Source organism: Danio rerio, chromosome 17 (genome assembly GCF_052040795.2).
Source record: "Danio rerio strain M-AB ecotype USA chromosome 17, GRCz13ab, whole genome shotgun sequence".
Lineage (NCBI taxonomy): Eukaryota > Metazoa > Chordata > Actinopteri > Cypriniformes > Danionidae > Danio > Danio rerio.
In genome coordinates, this window is record NC_141037.1 from 48,311,667 (window position 1) to 48,335,242 (window position 23,576).

The window sequence follows — 23,576 nt, forward strand, 5'->3', positions numbered from 1 at the left end:
TTACATTTTTGGCTCTATACACCAACAAAATGGATTTGAAAAGAAACTAATTTAATTTAAGGGTATTTGCATCCAAATCAGGTGAATGGTGTTGGAATTACAACAGTTTGCATTTGTGCCTCCCACTTGTTAAGGGTCCAAAGGTTATTGAACAATTGGCTTCTAAGCTTTTGCATGGCCAGGTGTGTGTTATTTTATCGTTATCTCAATTACAATGAGCAAATAAAAGGTCCAGAGTTCATTTCAAGAGTACTATTTGCATTTGGAAAATGTTACTGTCAACTCTCTAGATGAAATCCAAAGAGCTGTCACTATCAGTCAACCACATTAGGCTGAAAAACAAAGCAAACACATCATAGAGACAGCAAAAACATTAGGCGTGGCCAAAACAACTGTTTGGTATACTCTTAAAATGAAAGAATGCACAACACCAAAAGATCTGGAAGACCAAGACAACAACTGTGGGGGACGACTAAAGAATTCCTTCCCTGGTGAAGAAAACACCCTTCACAATATTTGGCAAGATCAAGATCACTCTCCATGAGGCAGGTGTATGAGTGTCAGAGTCAACAATCAAGATAAGACTACACCAGAGTTAATACAGAGGGCTTAGCACAAGACGTAAACCACTAATGGGCCTCAAAACAGGAAGTCCAGATTAGAGTTATAAAATAGCCTTCACAGTGCTGGAACAACATCCTAAAGACAGATGAGATCAAGATCAACTTGTACTAGAATGATGGGAACAGAAGAGTATGGAGAAGGAAAGAACTGCTCATGATCCTAAGCAGTAAAGCATGGTGGTGGTAGTGTCATGGCATGGGTATGTATGGCTGTCTATGGAACTGGTTCTCTTGTATTTACTGATGCAACCAAAAAGTTTTTGAAGGGAAAGAAGTGTGATGTTATGCAATGGCCAAGTCAATCACCTGACCTGAATTTGATTGAGCTTTCATTTTACTTTTCCAAAGACAAAACGGAAGGAAAAATGCCCCAGAAACAAGCAGGAACTGAAGACAGTTGCTGTAGAGGCCTGGCAGAGCACCACCAGGAATGAAACCTAGCGTCTGAGGATGTCTATGCGTTCCAAACTTCAGGCTTTAATTGACTGCAAATGATTTGCAACCAAGTATTAAAAAGTGAAAGTTTGATTTATGATTATTATTCTGTCCAATTACTTTTGGTCCCTTAACAAGTGGGAGGCACATTTGCAAACTTTTGCAATTCATAAAGCGTTGACCTGATTGCTGACAGTCTGCAGTTAAAGCACATCTTGTTTATTTCATTTCAAATCCATTGTGTTGCTGTATACAGACAAAAATGTTAGAATTGTTTCAATGTCCTAAAACTTATGGACCAAACTGTATATGGTTCAGTGAAGAACCCTTAACACCCACAGAACCTTTTAATCACACAAAATGTTCTTTAGAATGATAAAATACTCTTCACATACTAATTTATTAGGAACTGTTTGCTTAAAGGCATTGCTGTGAAGCCCATATTTTAGAACCATTATTATTTCTCTGTCTATCATGGCTTATTAACTCAAAGCTTCTCTGATCAGTGCAGAGAGTCTGTAACTGGCCATTTTTGGAAGTTGGAATTGTGTTTAAAGTACACATGAAATCTAAACTAACCATATTGATTTTGCAAGCACACATTACTAGTTTTGTGGTGAACAATTCATCTGTGCATGTCATAAAAAAAAAAAAAGTTTGCCCTTCTAATCTTGAACTGAAATGTGAAAATGCTCATCCTGTTTGTTTTCAGTTAAATTCTCCCATTAAGTCTGTCTGAGGTATTGGGCGTGGGTAACATACTTAACCATGCCCCTCCATCTGTCAGTTTTGAAAGTGCTTCGACAACAAACAGAAAAGGCGAACAGGAGCAGGTGTCTGTTAGGTTGTAATATCTCTCCTGAAAACAGTTTTGACAATCTCTCTGAATGAAAACTTACCTAACTACATCCAATCAGCTTGAAGGAGAAAAAGAAGCCACGCCCTTATTTTTCTTTAAATATTTCGTTTCTCTTGAAACTGCGTCACATAGGGGTGTTCAGTTCTGGGTTTTTTGGAGCCCACTCCGATTCTTGACTCCTAATTTTCACTTAAAATAGAGAAGAATTTAACATGCTACATATATATATACAATATATATATATATATATATATATATATATATATATATATATATATATATATATATATATATATATATATACAATATATATATATATATATACAATATATATATATATATATACAATATATATATATATATATATATATATATATATATATATATATATATATATATATAATAGTCTAAATATTTTCTTAATATTCTGATACTTGAATTCTGAGTACAGAGTGAACCAAATAATCTGGTGTAGCGGATAGTCACGCAAGGCATGACCCAAATCTGCAGTTGTACATTTCTCTTTATTTTTATTTTTTTTGATGCTCCAACTGATCAATAAACAAAATAGCTAGATTTTCCATTTAATTTAATGACCAATTAAATATTAAACCCTGTACACGAAAATGTATAACTTTATAAATTAACAAACCTAAAACGTTGCTCTCTCTCGTAAATGTGTTATCTATTGCACTTTTAAATAGCCTATTACTTTACTTTTAAATATCACTGTTTCTTTTGTGCAATTTGTTCATTATTGTAATTCAATAAGGGGTAATGGGACGGCATACACCAGAAGAAAAGGAGTGAGTCTGTTTTTGAGCACTTATCCTTGGCTTTATCCTTGGCTATACCCTTGGCTATACCTTTGGATATATATATACTTGGCAAAAAAATGGTTGCAACTTCCAGTTCATGTGGACTTTAATCCAATTTATCTAGCTTCCAATTTAAACAGTTATAATGGGATAAACAAAAAAAGGTTTTAAAAGCCACGTTTAAGGAAATCACACCATAATTTACTCTAGCTGCCTGGCTGACGTGTCTTTTTTACCATCTTTCTTTGGAGGAATCTTCTGGGCAATGCCATAGGGAACATGAGCCGCCACAGTCCCCAGCTCTGCAGCTCCCTCCACGTGGAACATCTGGTCATCAAAGAAGATGTGGGGCCTGATCTTTTCCAGCATGGGGCCTTTAGGGGCTCCTGCCAAGAAGAGGGCCTCGTCTGTCTCTAGACCCCAGGAACGTAACGTCTTGAGGGCCCGGGTGCCAGAACTGGCAGCGCTGCGAGCTGTTACCAAGTAAGTGCGGATGGGACAGTCCAAGCGCTGGCCTTTGGCGTAGAATTTCTGCTGCAGTTTCCCCAGAGCTTCCAGGAAACCCTTCAGTGGCCCCTATAGAGAAAGTGTTATAATAATTCAATACTGACAGAATTATAATATCATTGCTTTCTAGTGACAACATCCTAACTTTGAATTAGCAAACACTGTTTAGAGTAAAAAATGACTAATAAAACTATTTCACTATTTTTTGGCATTTAAAGGCACAATGTGTACATGTTTTTCACTGGAATATAAACCACTAAACCAATGCCTTATATATTTGCTGACTTATGTACTTACATTATACCAAATGTTTTTAAGAATGTTCAAATCCACAGAATTTAAACTAGTGGCATGAATTGAGTGATGTATATCTGTGCTACTGACATCATACACCCTCAATATCTGTTTTTTTTCTTCTTCTAGAAAATAGGGAAAAACTAAAGACGCTTTAATATGTTGTGTAATATGGTAGTTTTTCACTTTGCTAAGGGTTTGTTTGGATCATATTCGTTGTTCTGTTAGTGTAAGTAAATGTCTTGTTGCAGTATTTGCACACAGTTTGTGCTTTGTCTGGCGCACTTCACCGCTGTCTTTTACTCTGCCACCCTAGCTGTTGCTTCTCGCTGCTGATGTGCAGGTAAAGCAAGTTTGCACCTGTAAACACAGCATCCCCTCCTTTCAAAAAATGTATCATGATTCATTCAACATTTTGAATATTCAACAGTACTTGTTTGAATTGTTGCGTATTTGAAACAATTTTTAACCGACTCTTGGTGAATCGTTACATACCTAGATCCCATTTATATTTAGTGTTTTACCATCACAATGTTTATTTTGAGTGGCAAGAAAGCTCATTCACTGTTATTTACGCTGAAAGCGTCGAGAGCATCAAAGTAGCTGGAAGTCATTCATTCTCAATGGGAGCCGGCGGCGAGGAGCAGCGTGGCACATCTTTACTGGTGTGGGCGTCAAGTTAACCAAGTAATCGGATTGTAGACATCCACCGCTTGAGTCATTGTAAACTTTGGTTCCGACCACAGTTGTTCCCAAGAGTTTGATTATTGAGGTCGCCGGATTTCCAATTATTTACAATGTTTTCTTACAGGGACATACATTAAAAAAGTTACTGCCAAGTAACTGATGTGCATTAATGTTCTATTTTTTCTCTTTAAAAAAACAACGAAAGAAAACAATCTTGCTGCTTCAGAATATTTCAGACATATGAACACTTATTGGATAATTAAGAGCTGCACAGCCACACCATATGCAAATTTCATTGTTAATTAATTTTGAAAAATAAGTGTGCAACATTTTCATGCAAGAAAGCATGCTTTATGCAGGAATGTAATTGATATGATATGCTGCAATGGTCCCTTTAAATATGAAATCAATGTAGCTAATTTTGACGCTCTCGCCGCCGGAGCTTATGGCAGAAAGCGTTGTCACCAGGGCAGCCAGAGAAACCTTTGCCTATATGTATATATATATATATATATATATATATATATATATATATATATATATATATATATATATATATATATATATATATATATATATATAATTAAATAATAATAATAGTTAAAAGCCTGGGTGCTGGTCCACAGAGGGCTCTTATTTTGAGAGCTACGTCATGAGCTCAGATTTGGTTGACCAATCAAAGGAAAGTTGGCGTTTCAGCACTGCCTACATGTGTATGATGAATTTTAAAGTTGTTTATCCATTTTCTTACCCTAAATTTAAAAAAATGAAAATTGAGCTAAAATCTCGTTTTTTTTTTTCATTTCTTGTGAGCAAATGAAAAACGGAAAAACTGCCTTTTTCTTCATTTTACTTTTTTTGTTCGAAAACGGATATGGATTGGACAGAAGATAACCTGCTTGTTTAGCTTGTCCATTTGCTTATAAGACATTTTTTCAAATGCGGCCATTAGCAAGTTCTACTGCCCATTCTTGGAAGGAAGGGGCCTCCTCTGATTTCCAGCTCCAAAGAATTATTTGTCTGCCAATCAATAAACTGGTTTGGACCCAAAATTTTATGTTTTTATCTTTTATTTCGTTATCTGTCCAACTGCCTAGTATAAACAGTCTAGGACATAGTGAAATGCGAAAAAGTCTAAAACTGAGCAAATGTGTTCATGAACTCTTTTCCAGAAATCCTGAGTTTTAGGGCCATAGAGCATGAACTAAATCACCATTCTCGATCTTACATCTCCAACAATAAGGTGTATTTTTTAACCCGAGCTTAAACAGTCTGAAAGGAGTCCAGTAGAAACGGTGTATAATCTTAAACTGTATAAGGCGTGCTTTAGCATCCCTAGATGCTGTTTTAACATTCTTTAAAATTCCATGCCATTCTTCATCATCAACTTTTAGATTCAGATCTCTCTCCCATATTTTCTTAAGGGCCTGTGAAGTTCCATCACCGAGATTTTGAATCAACCAGGAGTAGTACATGGATACTTCATGACCCTTTCCATATATTGAAAATATCATACAGTGAGCATCTGCTGACACAGGAAGCTGTGTAATAGAATCAAAAGTTATACAGAGTAAATGTCTTAACTGTAAATATCGGAAAAACTGGGATCTAGGTATATTGTGCTGCTGTTGAAAATGTTCAAATGATTTCAAACTACCATTTTCATAAAGATCTCCTAGTTTAACAATGCCCTTCTTTGCTCATTCTTTCCAAAAAAGGAAACTTTATTAATACACAATTTAGGATTAAACCATATGCTTGAGCTATCATTTAAGTAGGGGTCAAAGCTAAACAGACGCAAAATCTTTAGCCATATTATCTTTAAATGTGAAATAATCAGATGAATTTTCACCTTTCCATCCAGTTTAGTGTACAAGCTCTGTAAAAGCGTGATTGGAGGCAAGGCGTACTGCTCTATCTTGTACCAAGGGGGAGCTCACTCTGGGGGAAGTGACCAGTGAGCTAGGTGTCTAAGACTAAAAGCATAATAATAATACAATACATTAGGCAGACCTAGACCACCTTTCTCTACAGGCCTCTGCAACTTATTAGAATGTAATTGAGGTCGCTTACCACTCCAAATAAAATACTTACAAAATCTATCAAACTGTTTAAAACAACAAAGTGGTATTTGTATTGGAAGAGACTGTAATAAATAGATAAGTTTGGGTGTACAATTCATTTTAAATAAATTAACTTTCCCAGCTATTGAAATGGGTAGTGGAGCCCACCTCTCCATATCACAGGAAATTTTTTAATTAAGGGGTCAAAGTTAACTCTAAATCCTTCAAATCAGGGGGAAATAAAATGCCTAAATATCTTATACCTAACTTAGGCCATTAAAAAGTACCAGGGTGAAAAGCTGCTGAAGCGCAAAATGCGATTAGTGCAAGAGCTTCTGTTTTAGGCCAATTCACCCTATAACCTGAACATTTTGAACATGCATCAATTGTTCTAAGGAGACAGGGTTTAGATCTGCTAGGATCAGAAACAAATAATAAAATGTCATCAGCATAATGCATAAGCTTATGTACTTCTCCCCCAGTTACAACCACAGGAAAAGCATTGTCTTTTCTTTTTGAGGCAGCTAATGGTTCCAAAGCAAGACAAAACAGTAATGAAGAAAGAGGGCAGCCTTGTCGAGTTCCTCTGCCCAAAGCAAAATACTCCGAAATTAAACCGTTTGTTTGCACTGCCGCTAGGGGTTGTTTATATAGTAACTTAATCCATCTAATAAAAATATTGCCAAAACCATCAACTTTCAAAATTTTAAAAAGGTACTTCCACTCCACCATGTCAAAAGCCTTCTCAGCATCTAATGAGATGGCTGCAATTGGGGTCTGTTTCTCCATTACTGACCACCAAATGTCAATGAACCATCGGATATTATCAGAAGAATTTTTACCTTTAATGAAGCCTACTTGGTCCACATGTATAGGTGATGGTATAACTTTGTTTAGGCGAGTATAGCAATAATCTTTGAATAACTTTTGTATCTAATTGAATCAATAAAATTGGACGGTAGCTTTTACGGTCCCTTGCATCTTTATCTTTTTTAGTATGAGACTAATGAGAGCTTGCGACATTGTTTTTGGTAGTTCATCCCACCCAAGCACCTCTTTATAGACTTCTAACATTAATGAAGCAAGTTCTGTGATATAATCCTTAAAAACCTCTGCGACAAAACCATCAGGTCCAGGAGCTTTCCCTGCAGGTAATGCTTTGATAACCTCCATCACTTCCTCCTGAGTTATATCTGAATCAAGGAGTTGCTTTTGCTCACTAGATAACATAGGAAGGTCTAGAGGTTCCAGGAATTTATCAATATCCTACTCAGTAGAAGATGATGTGGATTTAAAAAAGGTCTACATCAAATTCTTTAAATATCTAGTTTATATCTGTAGCAGCAGTAAATACATCTCCACTACCAGATCTAAGAGCTGGAATAATAGAATAGCATTCCTCATGCTTAATATAATTGGCTAACAGTTTCCCTGCCTTATCCCCTGACTCAAAATAAGTCTGTCTTGATCTAAATAACAAAAACTCAATCTTCTGTGACAGGATGGTATTATATCTATATTTTTAGTTGCGTTAAATCCCCAAGACCTCTAGATGTCACATGACGTTTCATCTCTGTTTCAGCCCTTTTAATATTACTTTCCAATTCTAAAAGTTCTTTTTCTTTAAGCTTTTTGTAATGACAAGCAAATTGAATTATACATCCTCTAATAACTGCCTTAAGGGCATCCCACGCCACTCCCACACTGTGAAAAATGATATCCAGCCACAGTAAACATGGCTCATTTAAACAAACAGATTTCACTTAAAAAGTTTAGTTTTGGACATTGCTTAATTTTAAACTACAAATGTTACATAAAATATTGATTTCAGTGTTTACTTTATTTAATAAAGAAAAACAACTAGCAATTTTTAGTAAAGTTAGCAATAATTTGAGGTTTAGTCAATTGAACCCAATATTTTAGGATCATCAGATTATCATGTGACGCTGTACCACAGTGCGCAATTTGAGGAGTCCATTTTGGAAAATCAGCTCGGGAGAAGGCTGTTCATCTTTTGGTAAGTTATTGCAAATGTTAGATGATATTCCTTATGCCTGCTTATAAATAATGCATGTCTAAATGTTTGGATGGCAATTTACAGTATAACGCATGGACGCTTTTAATAAATGACCATGCTTGACTCAACACTAGTGTTAACCCTGATCCACACAGGAGTGTTTGAAGCCAGGTCTGTCAGCTGATCTATTATATATCTGCTCCAGTTTGTATCTGTTAAGGTGCTTTTTACTGAGCTTTAAATGATTATCATTGTGGCCAAACACTGTTGAGCATGTGAACATGGTGGGAAATGCTGGTGTACTCTCATTGTAAAAATTTCAGTATAGCCTGACTTTTGAAAACTTAAAAGTTTTATTGTATTGTTTTGTTTGTTTTTGTGTAGTTTTTTCGATTTAATTAATAATGAAAGTATATTTATAAGTAAAATATGAGTGAAATTTGTTAATTTCCTCTTTTTTTTAAGATCAAAGAATTCACGGCTGCTGATGTAGACTCTACCTTCATTGAAAATTTGGACAATTACACAGAACAGCTCATCCATTAATTTCACAAAAAGCGGGGAAGTGCAGGATGCAAAATCTGTGATGTGATGAAATTGCTGGAACAGGTATTGTTTACTGAAAATTCTGCTTGCCTGTTTTAGCATTTAAATTTTAGATGTTCATTGTGTCTACCATGTAATGCATTTTAAAATATTACAATTTATTTATATATTTTTTTCTATTTGCACTCATAGTGTGGAAATTCTCTGGGAGGTGGTGATATGCTGTCTGACTGTGTACCTGTCTGAGAACCTCGAGAAGCTGATTACATATTACCTGGTTAGTGAATGTAGTTCATTTAGTTCACTTTCAAATGAATTTTGTAGAAAGTTTTAATTGCAAACCTGAAAATACAATTAAGCATGTAAAATGTCAATTTAGAAAGAGAAACTTTTTTATATTTGAGTGATTTTAGTCATCTTAACAAAAAATGTTCAACAAAAAATGAAAAGTTCCTGTTTTTTAAATCACCCCAGCCAGTCGAAGATGTGGGTAACTTTTTTTCTTCTCTAGTAGAACAGTAAAGAAAATTGGAACTGAAGCACCTGTGGTCTTTGATAAAATGCTAGTTAGCAGATGAAATTTAGTCAACAAAGACCACAGTTTAAGTTCATTTTCTTTACTGTTCTACTGAAGAAAAGTTCTGACTTTCAGGTTCTGATTGTCTTTTTCAGTTTCTTACTTTCCCCCCTTTTTTACTTGGCTGTGCCTTTTTATTTTTTTTTGAACAGATGCATATTATACATTTTGTTTTATTGTTTTGTTTCAGGACATTGTGTGGAAACGGACCAGCTGGACATTGGAGAGCACATACCAAAAACTGTGACCATACACACACATACACTACGGACAATTTAGCCTACCCAATTTACCTGTACCGCATGTCTTTGGACTTGTGGGGGAAACCGGAGCACCCAGAGGAAACCCAAATCAACACGAGAACATGCAAACTCCACACAGAAACACCAACTGACCCAGCCGAGGCTCGAACCAGTGACCTTCTTGCTGTGAGACAATTGTTCTGAGTGTTTGATAAGCACAGCTTTGAACACTACTTTTAAGAATACTCTTGAAACAGTTTTTGAACTTGTTTCTATTAAAGCAGTACATTTGTAAAGACATTTGCATTTTTTGAACACCTAAAAATGTTTCAGGAAATGTTTTAAGATGCATTTGTCTAATAAAGAAGTTCTTTACTTTAATCCTTTTATCTGTGTTTTTTCCACCCTTTGTAATGTATAGCTAATTGTAAGTTAACTGATAAATGACTTAGTATTTTAAAGTTGAAGAACTAAACATTTTCAGTTAAATTAGCTTAAGATTTTATAATTGGGTAAACAGAACTTTAATGGTAGAAATAGCTTAAATTTGTAAACAAAAACTGCTTAAAATATTAAGTTACACTAACCAATAAATTTAAGCAAAACCATTTGCTAGAATACTTAAAAAATTAAGCATCACCAACTAAAGATTTTTAGGTAATATTTCCTTATCCACATTAAATTTAATGTGAAAATTGCTTAAAAAGAGGGATGCAAAAATGATGCACTATATTCTTAAGTAAATCTAGCATATACATTTTTTTTTTGTGTAGGATATTGCCAATATTGCATGTGATAACAGTATGGATAAGTGTTTTTGATAAAAGGAAAAGATCAATTCCAGAAAATATTTTGTATGCATTTGGAATAAAAGGTTTAATCCCTCCCTTGTGGATTCAAAAGTCTCCTTATGTCTGTGAGGTCTAAATATTGACACATCCTAAGTAAAATTAATCTTGCCTTAGGTGTAGTATACACTTTTGAGCTACTATGATCAAGAGATGGGTCCATTAATAAATTAAAGTCTCCACCCAACACAATCTCATAATGATTTCCAGCAGCTTGCAATTTTGATTCTAAATCTATGAAAAAATTGTGATCATCAAGATTGGGGTCATATACATTAGCCAACAGCAGATTTTGACCTGTATTTTAGCCCAGACCAAAATAACTCTTCCTAATGTATCTTTTACTTGTTTTACAAATCTAAATTGTATGTGTTTTTTTTTTTTACTAAAATTATTACTCCCCTACAGCTACTAGATCCTTCACTACAAAATATGTAACCGCAGACTGACTTGGCAAGTTTTTCAGCTTCCTGGTTGGAGAGATGTGTCTCTTGAAGAAACATTATTTCAAATCTATGTAAGTCTATGTATAATCTATCTATTTAAGTGAAGACACCACCTTCTTCCTTTTAATAGGGTGCCCCAACCCATTCACATTCCAAGTACAGAAAGATAATTGACCTAAATCAAAAAGTGACATTCTTCATAACACAATCAAATGTAGCCAGGCCCATTTTTTCTGAATCAAATTTAAGGTGTTCTGCAACACTTCTGCTACTCCAAAAAATCATGTCCAATGAAAATCAATAAGCTCTCCTCACATAAACCTATGCGAAATTAAAATATCACATTTTCGACATGTGGGAGGCCGAAGAAAAGGCAATTTCAGAGTTTACGGCATTTTTTCAATGAAAGCCATAGCCTGTCGCGGGCACGAGAAAGTCTTACGACCATCCTTTACTTCAATTCTCAGTTTAGCAGGGTAAAGAAGAGCAAAGCTCACTTTCTTCTTGTGAAGAATGTCTTAAAACGTTGTCTCTTCTGCTGTGATCTTGCAAAATCCGGGAAAACCATGACATTGTTGTTGTCCCAGTTCAAATTGCCTTTAATCCTCGCTGCACGTGAGACAAAGTCCCTGTCAGCAGAGCAAAGAAATCTTGCCAATATTGGCCGGGGTATATCAGACGAGTTGGGACATTGACTGGGAGATCGATGTGCACGCTCTAACTCCAGTTGCCGGCCCAGCGGATCGATCAGATTCGGGATAAGGCCGTCCAGAAACCTCACCATTTCCTAGCCCTCTTTGCCTTCAGGTATTCCGACGATACGGATATTGTTGCGTCTGCTCCGATTTTTCATGTCTTCCACTTTATCCCATAACCAGTCCAGCTCTACCTTTGTAGCAGGTGGATTGGCTTTTAGCTCCTTCTCGGCCCCTTCCAAAAACTCCACTTGTTTTTCAATCTCATCTAACCTTGTAATAATGGCGGATAGTTTAGCCTCCACTGTTTTCCGTATCTTCGCAATTCCGTCCATATCACTTGATATTTTTATGAGAATCGTATAAATGTTGGCAATGTCCTGGCTTCCATCAAGAGGCTCGGTGACGGGATCGGGGTAAGTTAGGCCACGGCCATCTTGATCCCGAGAAGTGTTGGTCGTGTATGAGCGCAAATGCTTTTTTATATCCCCACAGCCTGTGGACTTCAAATTCTTTGACATGATCTCGTTCAAATATCACTTAGATGTCCGAATAGCTGCAATTTTCACTAGTACAAGATAGTTAACAGGATAAAAGTAGCAAATTGAAGCGGAGCTCGCTATCAAGCTGCCTCCTCTCGCATCGTGTCACATGAATTGAAAAACATTTTTAATCTATGAAAATGTGCAATGATTTCAGTCATGTGAGAAGGAATTTGCGATAAGCATTTTAAACTGTAGGTGGGTGCAGAGCTGAATTTTGTGACCTTGCTATATTGGCACAAACAATAGTAAACATAGTAGCAGCAAAAAAGCAGAGTGGTGCAATGATATTCTAACAATTTAAGATGAGATAGTGTTTAATGCAGGCATCAAGGAGCAATTGCTTCTGAATGTGTGCTTGCTTTTTTACTTTAGCAAATTTTCGGTCACTTTGTGTGTAGTGAGCAATCGTATGAAGCACATATTTTAGATTCGTTATTAAATATTTTGTGTTCCTATTTAAATGCAACAACAGTGGCCAAACGTTTTAAACATAGCCTTAAAGGAATAAGTCATCCAAAAATCATTTACTCACTCAGGTGCTTCTAAACTTAAATTTCGTACTTGAAATTGAACATACATGATCCAGAGGTTTATTTTCATGGGCTTTCTCATGTTCGAAGAACTTGTCCAGTCCATGAGCTTTGTAGATTCTCTCTGACTCGTCTGAAAAGAGGACGGCATCTCCATCGAAGGCCACACGCAGCTGGGTCTCCGGCACCTCTGTGATTTTCCCAGGTGAAAACACTGTAGCTGCTGCAATTCCTGACAAGTATTCCACAAGGAACAGTATTAGTGTATTTATATATTATTCCCTTAATTAATTCCCAAAAGCACTCCAGCTCACCTGCTTCGATGGCTTCTCTGACTTTCAGCGAGTCAGCTGACAGATAAAGGTTGGTGTGGTAAGCTTTCAGATAACCAATAGGACTGTTGCCTCCAGTCATACAAAAGCGTTCTAAAAAAAGCTCTATAACAGGAAAACAGACAAAACAAGACATCATTTGTGCTTCCCCATAATTGCATAGAAATGACTACTTACAAACAAGGAATGCTCACCACAATCGATTTATAAGAAACAATGAGCTCAGTTAGTCAATTATGGAAGCATAGTTGCACTTAAAAGATTTTATTAAGGCTCAGCCACTTTTCCAGTAGTGCAGTATTTTCCTATTTTTCTCACAGGGATATTAAAGTCTTCGTTAAAGTGTTAGAAAACATGAACCAAACCAACCATTAAAACTTGGATTTGAAAATAGAACTGTGTACACCAGGGGTGACCAACCCTGCTCCTGGAGATCCATTGTGCTGCTGATTTCAGTTGCAACCCATATCAAACACACCTGCCTGTAATTATCCAGTGCTGTTCAGGTCCTGATTAATTGGTTCAGGTGTGTGTGTGATCAGGGTTGGAGCTGAACTCTGCAGAAAGGTAGGGTTGTTGTTAGATCAGATACGGTTTTGGACTGAAATTAACAAGAAATATTTATAATATTTATTACATTTCCCATTTAATATATATTATAATAACCTTTACCAAGAGGTGGTGCAATACGGCAAAAATGCAATATTGATAATTATTTTCCATATTGAACGAGAAGGATATCAATTTCGATTTAAGTTGTTCATTAAATGGCATAACATATTTTCAACCTGTATCTAATACTAACACACTTTAGATTGTTATTTTTGCACATTTCTGCTGTGTAATTGGCTCTTTAATCAATATAGAGTAAAAAAAAAATCCAGAGCTTATTATTATTATTGAGGTAAATTTTATCGCGATTCAAAATAATGTCGTTTATCGGCCCAGCCTTATGTATACCCCTACCTGTACGGAGTATTATTCATGCTATTTATTAAATTACCCAATATATTGTATGTTATTAATGCCCACGCCCACCCTAAACCCAACAAATGTATTCATTGAAATGTAAATCTAAAAATATTAATTATTGTTATACAGTGTTACAAAAATAATGCAATATTGATGTGTGTATGCGCAGCTGTATCCTATCTAGACTTTACCGGAAGGTAGATCTCCAGGAGCAGGGTTGAGAACCCCTGGTGTACATAAATATATCTTTATTATGAAAATAAAAACTACAATTCAGTGAAGCATTGCAAATGGCAGTCAAATATAAAAGTATTAAATTAAAGTTCCAGTTAGTGTCTACTTTTTAAATTGCAAGATATGAATGTACAGCGCTCAATATAAATTAACCCCTTTTTAAAATATGTTTTATCCATATCTTTGTTAATACAGACAATCATGTTTTATTAAACAGTTATATCCATTTAAATAATGGCTTGGTCACCTAATATTTTTAGAAATAGAAAGGCCAATATTTAAATTCAGATAAGTTATTTCTTGTAGGTATTTTCTAACAAAAACAAACAAACAATACTAGACTACAAAATTTTACCAAATTTTCCATTTTATATGTTTATTTGTTTCTGTTTACAACAGATTTATTTTATTTTTTTCCAACATTAATTTGGTTGAACTATTCTTTGGATTGTGATCTTAAGTTGTTTTGTTAGATTATTTCTTGCTTTCGTAATGACTAATCTATTGTATATGCACACATAGACTCACCGGCCACTTTGTCCAACTACTCATTAATGCAAATTTCTTATTAGCCAATCACATGGCAGCAACTCAATGCATTTAGGCATGTAGACATGGTCAAGATAAATTGCTGCAGTACAAACTGAGCATTAGAATATAAAAGAAAGGTAATTTAAGTGACTTTGAATGTGGCATGGTTGTTGGTGCCAGACGGGCTGGTCTGAGTATTTCAGAAACTGCTGATCTACTGTGATTTTCATGCACAACCATCTCTAGGCTTTACAGAGAATGGTTTGAAAAGAGAAAATATTCAGTGAGTTCAAATGCCTTGTTGATGCCAGAACTCAGAGGAGAATGGCCAGGCTGGTTCCAGCTGCTAGAATGGCAACAGTAATTCAAATAACCACTCGTTACACCCGAGGTATGCAGAAGAGCATCTCTGAACACACAACATGTCCAAACTTGAGGCAGATGGGCTACAGCAGGAGAAGATAACACCAGGTGCCACTCTTGTCAGCTAAGAACAGGAAACCCAGGCTTTAATTCGCAAAGGCTCACTAAAAATTGGACAACGGAAGATTGGAAAAACGTTGCCTGGTCTGATGAGTCTCGATTTCTGCTACAACATTTGGATGGTAGGGTCAGAATTTGGTATCAACAACATGAAAGCATGGATCCATCCTGCCTTGTATCAATGGTTCAGGCTGGTGGTGTTGGTGTAATGGTGTGGGGGATATTTTCTTGGCACACTTTGGACCCATTAGTACCAATTGAGCATAGTGTCAAAGCCACAGCCTACCTGAGTACTGATGCTGACCATGTCCATCTCTTTATGACCACAGTGTACCCATCGCCTGATGGCCACTTCCAGCAGGATAACCCGCCATGTCATAAAGCACGAATCATCTCTGGTTTCTTGAACATGACAATGAGTTCACTGTAGTCAAATGGTCTCCACAATCATAATCTTGTTTTTCCTCTTGACATAAGATTATTTTGCTTACCCCATTGGCAGGTTATTTTGCTTGTTTTTAGTAAAAACTCACTTAATTTTGACATATTATTCCTGAAAACAAGACCATATGTTTTGCTTGTGTAGAAAATTATTCTTGATTAAAGAATTTTTAGATATTTGGACTAGAAACAAGACAAGAAATCTAAGTAAGAAAATCATTTTTTGCAGTGAAGTTGTAGCCCTAAAAGAACTGACTGGCTAATCCTAAAGTAAAATGAGCAGCAATTGTCCAGTCTAGATGAGATAAATCATGTACAACAATATTTTTAATATCAAAAATGGTCTACCATTGACTTGCATTATACAAGTCACCAAGAACCACACATTCAGCCAAAAAACACTGAAGTGCTCCACTGAAGAAAAAAAAAACAAGATCTTCAGTGGCCTAAGAAAAGAACAAATTAACAGCAAATGTTCCTTTTTGGTGGAACTATCCCTGTAAACTCATTAGATGATCACCAAACGTTTTAAAGTGACTCATTATTTGCGTTAAGTAAATGTGCAATAAAAACGTCTTTCGACTTACGGTGATGGTTGATTGAATTTATGAGTCTGAGTCCTACGTGTGCATGATTGCTGGTCATCAGAACCACATCAAAGAGCTCTTCGCTGTCTGGATAAAGCTCTCGGAGTCGAGTGTTCACTGCCTCCACTGCCTGCACAACACACACCAATAACACGTCCATCATTACCTCTTCAGAACTTGAGCAGAACTATAATTAAAATAATGACAGACATAAAGAGTTTTGTTCATTAAGAGCGTATCATTTAAACCAAGCTGAGTTTCTTCCCCTTTAGAGTTTTTAGATTGTTAATGTAGCATTATTAAACACTAATGTTTATCAACATCGGGATTCACCTTGATGAAGGGGAAAGCAGGTCCAGGTGCGAATGGTTCCATCTCGTGTTGAATCTGATAGTTGAGGTAGTCCTCCATTCCCTGCTGCTCATAAATGTCCTGCTCCAGATCCATGTTGAAGAGCGCACGAGAGGACACGGCGATGGTGATGGCATTCTGAGGCTTGGGCTGAAAAAAACAAAACAACATATATCATACTAATTAATAAAAAATATCTAAAAATGTATATTTAAAAAACGTATGTGTAATATTTTTATAGGCAGCGATAATAAATAGACTAACAGACAGGATAAATAGCCTGACAAAGAGGATAGCTAGATAGACTGACAGACAGATGGATGGATCGATGGATAGATGGATAGATAGATAGATATTTAAAATGACACAACTGCGCTAATGACACTCAATGACAGTTGTCAAAAGCATTCATAAAATCTCATTAATATTCATGAAGTCATGTCGTCAACTCGTCATGACGATTATAAAGGTGTTGTGACATTCTAAACACCTACTTTAAGTGTTACCCAAACAAATGAATGCCTATGAATTTTAAAATATATAATTTTATACAGATACAATAATAGAAATATAAAAATATTGACAGACAGACATACAGACAGTTAGCTAAAGACACTTAATGACACTTAATTATCAAAAGCATTGATTAAATCTCATTAATATTTATGACATTGCTTACGACATTCTAACACCTACTTTGAGTAAACTGTTACCCAAACAAATTTTCAATAATTTATACATTTTCAATTATATTATTTTATACAGATTCAATCACAGAGATATCAAAATGTTACCAATCAGAAAGACAGAATTTAAAATGACAATTGAGCTAATGACACTTAATGACAGTTGTCATGATAATGCATAAATTCTCATTCATGTCCCATGTCATGATTACAAAAGTGTCAGGATGGTCTTTTGAACACCTAATTTAGTGTTACCCCTAGGAATTAATGTCTATCAATTTTGAAATATATTATAGGCAGATACACTGACAAAGATATCAAAATTTAAGATTGTCAGATAGATAGATGGATGGATGGATGGATGAATAGAACGACAGACAGACAGACAGACAGATAGATGTAATGACATAGTACAGTGGTTCTCAAACTTTTTTCATCAAGTACCACCTCAGAAACAATTTGTCTCTCCAAGTACCACTAAAATGTGCAGTATTGAAATACAGTAGTGTAGGCCCAGTAAAGCAGCTACAACTCTGCACTGTTAAAAAAAATGTGGCACATTACCTCAGAAATATAGGCTATATGTCATATATGGCACATTATATACATAGTTTTTGGTAAATTTTAAAATGTGTGTAGCATGTACTTTACATATTTCATTTCTCCGCGTACCACTAGAAGGAAGCCTGCGTACCACTGACATAGTAAATACAATGTAACAACAGTGATTGCACATGAGAAGTTTGTAATTACATATTACATCTCAGATGTAATTACAATGTCATTACATTCAAAATAAAAATAAAATAAATACATTCTGCGAATATTTACACGTGTATTTACTTTATACTTACTATATTTATTTGTGTATATTAAAATACATATTATACAAATTCACAATTAGAGTACTTGAAATATACAAAGAAACAGTTAGAAATGTTATCTTCGACATATTTACAATGTAATCACAATGTTATAACCATGTAATAACAATGTAGTTACAATGTTGTTATATCCAAAATTAAAGTTTGTAATGTATGGCGTATTTTTATGTATAAATACAAATACTGTACCTGAAATATACAAAGAAATACTTAATATTTAAAAAATATTGTACATGCAATGTACAAAGACACATTTACATTCATAAACATTATCTTGGATAAGTAAAATGTAATTACAATAAAATGACATATTAATTACAAATTAACAATACAGTAATTACATCCAAAAATAGGTTTGCAATTACACATTACAATATTAAAAAAAAAATGCTATTACAATGTTAGAACACTGTAATTACAATGTCATTACATCCAAAATAAAGATTGTAATTACGAATGTACTGAATATATGTATGCATAAATACACAAATACAGTACTTGAAATATGCAAAGAAATTTAAGTTTATAAATATCTTGGATGTATATACAATGTAAAAGCAATATATTTATAATGGAATGGCATAGTAATAAAGTTTGTATTTACATGTGTACTGTGTATATTTACAAATACAACTATAACCAAATATTTTACACGCAATATACATAGAAACATTTACATTTATAAATATTACCTTGGATGTGGCTAAAATTTAATTAAATAAAATGACATAGCAATTACAATGTAACAGTAATTACACTCAAAATAAGTTTGTGATTACATATGTACTGCGTATATTTATGTACATATACACAAATACTGTACATGAAATATACAAAGAAACATATAGTACAATGTTATGACAATGTATTTGCAATGTCTTTACAGTATATATATATATATATATATATATATATATATATATATATATATATATATATATATATATATATACACACACACACACACACACACACACACACACAAATACAGTACTTGAAATATGCAAAGAAACATTTAAGTTTACAAATATTATCTTGGATGTAATTACAATGTTATAGGATTGTAACTACAATGTTATAAGACTGTAATTACAATCTTGTTATGTTGTAATTACATCCATAATAAGTGTTAGTAATTACATAAGTACTGTGTATATTTACGTATAAATACACAAATACTGTACATGAAACACACAAATATTTAAATTTATAAATATTATCTTGGATGTCATTACAATGCAATGACACAGTACTTACATACAAGATAAAAATGTGTAATTACATATTACATGTGTGCTGTGTATATGTGTATAACTATAATACACAAATACTGTACATGAAATTTACAAAAACACATTTACAATACTATCATAGATGTATTTAAAATGTTATAACATTGTAATTACATTGTTTTTAACACAGTAATTACATTCAAAATAAAGGTTTGTAATTACATATGCACTGCATAAATTTACGCATAAATACACATACTGTACATGAAGTTTACAAAGAAACTATCGTTTTTGAATATTATATTGGATGTACAATGTAATATCAATATAATTACAATGTAATGACATAATAAAGTTTGCATTTACATGTGTACTGTGTATATTTATATACGAAGCTATAGATAATTAAATATTGTACATGCAATATACAAAGAAAAATTTACATTTATAAACATTATCTTGGATATGACTAAAATGTAATTATGATACAACTGACATATAAATTACAATTTAACGACTAAAGACATACAAAATTAAAGTTTGCAATTACGTATTACAATGTTATTACAATGTTAGAATGATGTAATTACAATGTTGGAACAATGTAATTAAATCCAAAATAGAGTGTGTAATTACATATGTACTGTGTATATGTAAGTATAACTACGGTACACAAATACAGTACTTGATATATGCAAAGAAATTTACATTTATAAATATAATCTTGGATGTAACTACAATGTAATAGCAATATAATTACAATGTAATAAAGTTTGTATTCACATGTGTACTGTGTATATTTACATATACAACTACAAATATTGTACATGCAATATAGAAAGAAACATTTACATTCATTAATATTACCTTTGATGAACCTAAAATGTCATTAAATACATCAATGATAATCAATATTTTTATAGTAAATATATAAAACATTGTAACAATGTTTTTACATAGTAATTATAATGTAGTGACACAGTAATTACATCCAAAATAAAAGTTTGTAATTACATATGAACTGCATATATTTACGTATAAATACACATACTGTACATGAAATATCCAAACAAGTTTTTGATTATTATATTGGGTGTAATTACAATGTAATGACATAGTAATAAAGCTTGTATTTACATGTGTATTGTGTATATATATATGTACACAACTATTGATACACAACTATTGACCAAATATTGTACATGGATTTTACAAAAAAAAAAAAAAACTATCTTGGATGTGATCTATCAATGCAATGACATAGTAATTACAATGTAACGACATAGAGTAGTAATTACATTAAAGATAAGTTTGCAATTACAAATCACAATGTTGTAACAATGTAATTACAATGCTAATACATAGTAATTACATCCAAAATAAAAGTTTATAATTACATGACCTGCGCATATTTGTGTATATAAACATGAATAGAGTACATAAAATATACAAAGAAGCATTAGTTTGTAAATGTTATATGGGATGTAATTACAATGAAATAGCAATGTAATTACAATGTAACGGCACAGTAATTACATATAGGATAAAAGTTTGTAACATTAGATGTGTACTGTGTAAATTTAAGTATAAATCATAAATACAAACTGTACATTAAATATACAAAGAACCACATTGATAAACTTTATCTGGGATGTATCCAAAATGTAATAGCGATGTAATGACATTCAAGATAATAGTTTGTAATTACATGTGTATTGAGTATATTTTCGTAAATAACTATAAGATATAATATACATTATATACATTTATACGTTTATAATTTTTTTTGGATGTAACTACAGTATATTTGCAGTATAACTAGTATGTAATTTCATTGTAAGGGAACAGTAACTACACACATGTACAAACATGTTTCTAAATCAAGATTAAAGTTTGTGATTACATATTACATACAAGTGTACTGTGCATATTCATGTATATAACTATAAATACACACTGTACATGAAAATATACAAACATGTTTGTAAATCTTGGATGTAATTACAATGTAACGACATAGTAAATACATCCTAGGTAAAAGTTTGTAATTACATATTACATGTGTACTGTATATATGTGTTTAACTGTAATACACAAATTCTGTGCATGAAATATACAAAAACACATTTACAATACTATCATAGATGAAATTACAATGTTATTTCGTAGTAATTATAAGGTAATGACAGTAATTACATCCAAAATAAAGGTTTTTGATTACATATGTACTGCAAATATATATATATATATATATATATATATATATATATATATATATATATATATATATATATATATATATATATATATATATACACACACACATACATAAATACTGTACATGCAATATACAAAGAAACATTTAAGATTCTAAATATTATATTTAATGTGATTACAATGTAATAGCAAAGTTATATTATAATGTCATTATAATGACATCGAATTTAAGTTTGTAATTACATGTACTGTGTATATTTACGTATAAATATACAATAAACAACCAAATACTGTACATGCAATATACAAAAAAACCATTTACATTTATAAATATTATTTTGACTGTGACTACAAAGTAATAAGGCAATGACGAAGTAATTACAATGTAACGATGCAATAATTGCACACCTGATAAAAGTTTATAATTACATATTACATCTCAGATGTAGATACAATGTTATAACAATGTAATCACAATGCCATAGCATCCAAAATAAAAGTTGGTAATTACAGTTCAAAAGCATTCATAAAATCTCATTAATATTCATGATGTCGTGTCCTCAACTCGTTACAATGTATATAAAGCTGTTACTACATTCTTATGAACACATTTAAGTGTTACCCATACAAAATAATCTAAATTTTCAAACATATAGTCTTACTATTGCAGAAATATCCAAATTTTGACAAATAGATTTTAAAATGACAACTGAGCAAATGACACTTAAAGACAGTTTCATAATGATGCATAAATTCTTATTAATATTCGTGTCCCACGTCATGATTACAAAGATGTCAAGACAGTCTTAAGAACAACTAGGCTACTTTAGAGTTACCCTTAGGAATTAATGTCTATCAATTTTGAAATATATTATAGACAGCTACAATGACAAAGATATCAAAATGTTAGAAAGAAAGAAAGAAAGAAAGAAAGAACTTTTTAATCGCTACGTAATAAACGTAGTTGCTACAGGAATCAGCACGTACAGTAAGCTTAAGCAACTGGTCACTACGCGCTTTAATGAATATACACCACAGTTCCTACCAAATTCTCCTTTCCGATTTTAGCCTGCATAATTCTTCTCTCCCACAAGCTGCTTGTCGATTTGTTTCCTAATAAAGGGTGTAAGATAAGCCTTTTCCCTCCCACTTGACCGTGTTTATTTTCCGGCGGCATCACTGCAGCAAACGCGGTCACGGTCACGACATCAAGCCCGCGCGTCTGTTTCGTGTCTGCAGGAGCCTCGAGTATTTTTAGACGCTTTATCGAGCTCATTGCGACCCTTTGTGATGTTTTCCCGGTAGGTACCGTACTCTATACTGATCAGACATTTGACTGGAAACTCGTTCAGACTCACCGGTTTAGGCTTCTTGCTGGGGCTTGACTGGTTACAGGTCTCCTTCTCCCAGAAAGTGTGCATCTCTTTCGGCAGAGCTGTATTCATGTTCATCATAAACAGCTGATGGTCATAGAGGAGTTCTGCTCTGTATGACCTACACACACACACTCTCTCTCACACACACACAGACACACGCAGAGCAGTCACATCCCTGGAGCAAAGCAATCAGATGAGCAGAGTCTGCTAGAGATGAAACTGAAGCTCTTGCTCACCATCACTCCCCCATCATCTGCTGCTCCAGGGGACCAGTGATGGAGGGGGGCTTCTCATACATCAGTTGGATGGGTGCTGCGAGGAGATGTGTTTTTTGTTTACTATTAGTATGATGTGGGCTGGCACTACTCAGAAATGTTGCCATAACAACCGCAGGTTCTGAGATGCATCAAAAAGATGCACTTGAAAGTGAGCAGGGGAAACACTGCACTATTAGCACTAATGCACAAGAGTCCTTGGAAGGACTCAAAGATGTAATGCACTGAGTATTGATTATCCCC

General features: G+C 33.8%; 1 protein-coding gene and 1 long non-coding RNA gene across 3 annotated transcripts; one reads left to right on the plus strand and one right to left on the minus strand.

Annotated features, from left to right (window-relative positions):
• Positions 1-2,458: 2,458 nt before the first annotated feature.
• Positions 2,459-23,411, minus strand: nt5c1ab (5'-nucleotidase, cytosolic IAb). 2 transcript variants are annotated; one of them, XM_087291000.1, is made up of 7 exons: positions 23,295-23,411; positions 23,041-23,193; positions 16,646-16,813; positions 16,313-16,442; positions 13,047-13,169; positions 12,780-12,964; positions 2,459-3,311 (listed from the first exon to the last, which is right to left on the minus strand). In XM_087291000.1, exons 1-7 carry the CDS (start codon positions 23,295-23,297, stop codon positions 2,937-2,939), a joined length of 1,137 nt encoding a protein of 378 aa, XP_087147126.1. In that variant the 5' UTR covers positions 23,298-23,411; the 3' UTR covers positions 2,459-2,936. The 2 variants fall into 2 exon arrangements, with proteins under 2 accessions (XP_087147126.1, XP_087147127.1); XM_087291001.1 differs by lacking the exons at positions 23,041-23,193; positions 23,295-23,411 and adding an exon at positions 22,728-22,926.
• si:dkey-84k15.7 lies at positions 5,167-10,047 on the plus strand. Its single transcript, XR_015513757.1, has 3 exons — positions 5,167-8,912; positions 9,042-9,126; positions 9,617-10,047. It is a non-coding gene; the product is annotated as a si:dkey-84k15.7 (long non-coding RNA).
• Positions 23,412-23,576: the final 165 nt, after the last annotated feature.

Bases quoted from the DNA above. Each gene is read 5' to 3' on its own strand.
- nt5c1ab (XM_087291000.1), bottom strand. The intron at 16,814-23,040 runs GTGAGTCTGAAC...TGTTTTTTTCAG, and splicing joins CCAGCAAGAAGCCTAAACCG to CCCAAGCCTCAGAATGCCAT. The intron at 13,170-16,312 runs GTAAGTCGAAAG...TTCCTGTTATAG, and splicing joins AAATTCAATCAACCATCACC to AGCTTTTTTTAGAACGCTTT.